Source organism: Macrosteles quadrilineatus, unplaced genomic scaffold (genome assembly GCF_028750875.1).
Source record: "Macrosteles quadrilineatus isolate MER2022 unplaced genomic scaffold, UCM_ALF_1.0 Scaffold_2__2_contigs__length_208266976, whole genome shotgun sequence".
NCBI lineage: Eukaryota > Metazoa > Arthropoda > Insecta > Hemiptera > Cicadellidae > Macrosteles > Macrosteles quadrilineatus.
The window spans coordinates 54,647,080-54,650,373 of record NW_026542595.1 but is presented as its reverse complement, the minus strand read 5'-3'; the positions used below and the strand labels follow the sequence as shown (position 1 = coordinate 54,650,373).

At 36.5% G+C, this 3,294-nt stretch overlaps 1 protein-coding gene across 1 annotated transcript; it reads left to right on the top strand.

The window, feature by feature from the left end:
• Positions 1 to 1,516: 1,516 nt before the first annotated feature.
• Positions 1,517 to 2,707, top strand: LOC128984215 (piggyBac transposable element-derived protein 2-like). The gene has a single exon (XM_054403514.1). It carries the CDS (start codon positions 1,517 to 1,519, stop codon positions 2,705 to 2,707), a length of 1,191 nt encoding a protein of 396 aa, XP_054259489.1.
• Positions 2,708 to 3,294: the final 587 nt, after the last annotated feature.

Below are 3,294 nucleotides of genomic sequence, written 5' to 3'. Positions count from 1 at the left end.
CCTAACTTCTATGTCTTATTTCATGTTGGTCCACATCTGGCACATCTACAGTCTACTTTAGTTCGCCTATTGGCCTACAGGTGGCAACACTATGCAGCTTGACTCCATTATTGTCAGTCTAGACCACATGGTTGTCAAGGCAGCAGTTTTGTTGTGATTTTTAGGTTATAAAACTGAATACAAGTGGTTCCAGGCCTTCATGAAAATAACTGCCATCAAGAATAAGGTATGTAGATGTTACTGTATGCATTAGTTCATAATTTATTAATTTTTCCTTTGATTTAATTGACATTTTAGGGTTGGTCCACATTTGACCCATTATGCACGTAGTGCAGAAACAGCCTATTTCTGTTTGGGTCATATATGGCCCTTCATGCAGTAATGTCAACACAATTTATTTTATAAATCCTAACAGATACAAACATATGGAAGCTTCAAGTTTCCAATTATTGTGTCCTTATATAAAGTTTATATTTCCGAAAAATAAATAGGTAAGTTTGTTGTATTTTGTAATATTATTTGTGTTTTTTTTTTTTTTTTTGTCTAACTGATTTGTTTTCTTTGCAGTGACATGTATCGTTCATCTATTTCTGAAGATGACGTACTAGAGGTTCTCTTTCCATCAGACCTAAGTGAGGACTGTGACGATGTTGACGCTGACCCTGATTTTGTGCCAGGCAGCAGTGATGATGAAGAATGTACTATTCGGAAGAGGAAACGTAATGTATTACCAGTTTTTTCTAAATCCGATCCTTCCTTGGAACCTTCATATTCTTCTGATGAAGATGATACTACAACTTCAAAGCCTGTCAAGCCGCCTCCAACAAATGATCCGGTTCCATTCAATGCTCAGGCCAAAAGTGAAGTTTTTGGCCCAACTCCATCAACATCTAGTCAATCTGAAGCACAGGTTAATGCTCTCCAAAAAACTAATGAGAGGTGCAATACTTCATTGCCATCAACATCATTTGTAGACCCTGCAACATTCTATAACACTCCTGACTCATCAGTTGATGTTTGTGGCAACAAGGTCAAAGTTTCAATCTGACAAGAAACAAAACAAAGAAACAAAAAAGAAAAAAACCTGTTGTGAAGAAAAGTGTTACAGGTAAAAAAAGAAGTCAAATGAAAACCAAAAGCCCGAAAGCGTCTAAAGAGAAAGATATCAATAAAAAAAAGAAAACTAAGCCACAACTTCCCTGGGAACTTGCTTCTATATTGCCCAAATCAATACCTTTTGATTCAGCAAATGAAAAGCTTTCTGATGACATCGTAAATTTAGACACTACATATCAGTTCTTATCAGTCATACTTTTTCACAGAAGAGCTTATTGCAAAAATATTGCATGCGACGCAACTTTTTTGTATTCAGAGGGACCCTAACTCAAAACTTGCATTAACCCTTACTGATATACAAAGGTTCTTAGGGATTTGTATATTGATGTCGATTATCCGACTTCCAAATGTGCGCTGTTATTGGAAAGAAACAATTGGAAATCCTATAATAGTTGAAACAATGAGTGTGAATCGTTTCGAATCAATCAGACAAAATCTTCACTTCAATGACAACAGTGCTATGGTGCCAAGAGGGGAACCAGGTCACGATCGGCTACACAAACTTAGACCAATTGTTGATGCACTTCAGTCAAGGTTCCAGACAATTCCTTACGAACAAATGTTGTGTGTCGATGAACAGTTGTGTGCAACCAAAGCGCATCACTATAACAAGCAATATATGCCCAAAAAGCCTCATAAATGGGGCTACAAACTTTATGTATTAAGTGGGGTTAGTGGCTTTGCATACAACTTTGAGATTTACTCAGGGCAAGAGAATGACCCAGATTGTAGGCTTCCTGGAGAACCTGATTTGGGCTCATGTGCAAATGTTGTAGTACGCCTTGTTCGTAATGTTCCTCCAAACCATCATCAACTATATTTTGATAATTTCTACACGACACTACCACTAATGGTACACTTGGAAAAAAGAAATATTCACGCCCTTGGCACTGCACGAAGAGACAGACTACAAAATGAGAAGCTTCCATCAATGGATGAGCTAAAAGAATGCCCAAGAGGATTCTCTGCCGAAACATGCTTGAAGATAGATGAAGTTGAAGTTACTTCTGTGTTGTGGAAAGACAATAAATGTGTTACTCTTGTCTCCACGTATGCAGGAATTGGGAAACAGACAAAGGTGGCACGCTATGACAAAAAGAAGAAAGTCAGTCAAGAAGTTGACTGCCCCCATGTTGTAAAACTGTACAATAAACACATGGGTGGCGTGGATAAAATAAACTCCATCATAGGTCGCTACAAAATCAAAATGAGAACCAGAAAGTGGTATTTGCGGCTTTTCTATCACCTTATTGATGTTACCATGTGCAACAGTTGGTTGCTGTACGTTAGGGCGTGTGCCCAGAAAGGAGAAAATTATGTAATGCACCTTGCAGAGTTCAGGGAAGAGGTTGCCATCACTCTTTGTAAACTGGGGAACTCTACCACTCCAAAGAGGGGAAGACCCAGTAATGAACTGGAGAATGTGCTCAGGCTAAAGAAAAGGAAGCCCAATGTTTCGTACATACCACCAAAGGAAGTTAGAAAGGACGAAGTTGGACATTGGCCCGTGTGGTCTGAGACCAGGCTCAGATGCAAACTCCCAAGATGCAGCAGTAAAACTTTCATTACCTGTGAAAAATGCAAACTGTAACTGTGCCTTAACAAGGACAAGAATTGCTTCAAACTATTTCATTCAGTTTGAATTTCAACCAAGAGACTAAAGCAATGACATTCTGTCACTTGTTTGAAGTGTTTTATTTCAAAGAATTTCATGTATAATTTAATTTACAGGTTTTATATGTAAATTGACATGAAACTTAATTCTGTAAGTTGAAATAAAAATATTTACAGTAAATGCATATTGGGCTATTTATGACCCACTCCTATTTTTCTCAATTTAAACACTAGTGCATGTTGTGCCAAATTTGACCCAACTAATAAAATCTAAAAAAAAAACACATAAAATACAAAAGAAATTTTTTTTAAACTATTTTTCCATAAGTTAGTACCACATTGCCTACCTTGTGGAATTTTTTTTGAAATTGAAATAAAAAAATCATAAATTTGTAGGGTTAACACTACAAAGAATTTGCATTTCATCGTATTTTTTAAAATTCTTGTAAATTAAAGATTTCCCCCAAAATTGTGAGTTAACTAATGTAATCTATTAGTGTTTATATCTAACGTGTTTTCTTGGTTGTTTTGAGGTTTTGATTTTTTTCTACGCAACAATTGAAT

What these genes read in the sequence shown, in the direction of transcription:
- LOC128984215 (XM_054403514.1), top strand. Translation starts at nt 1,517, where the DNA reads ATGAGTGTGAATCGTTTCGAATCAATCAGACAAAATCTTCACTTCAAT.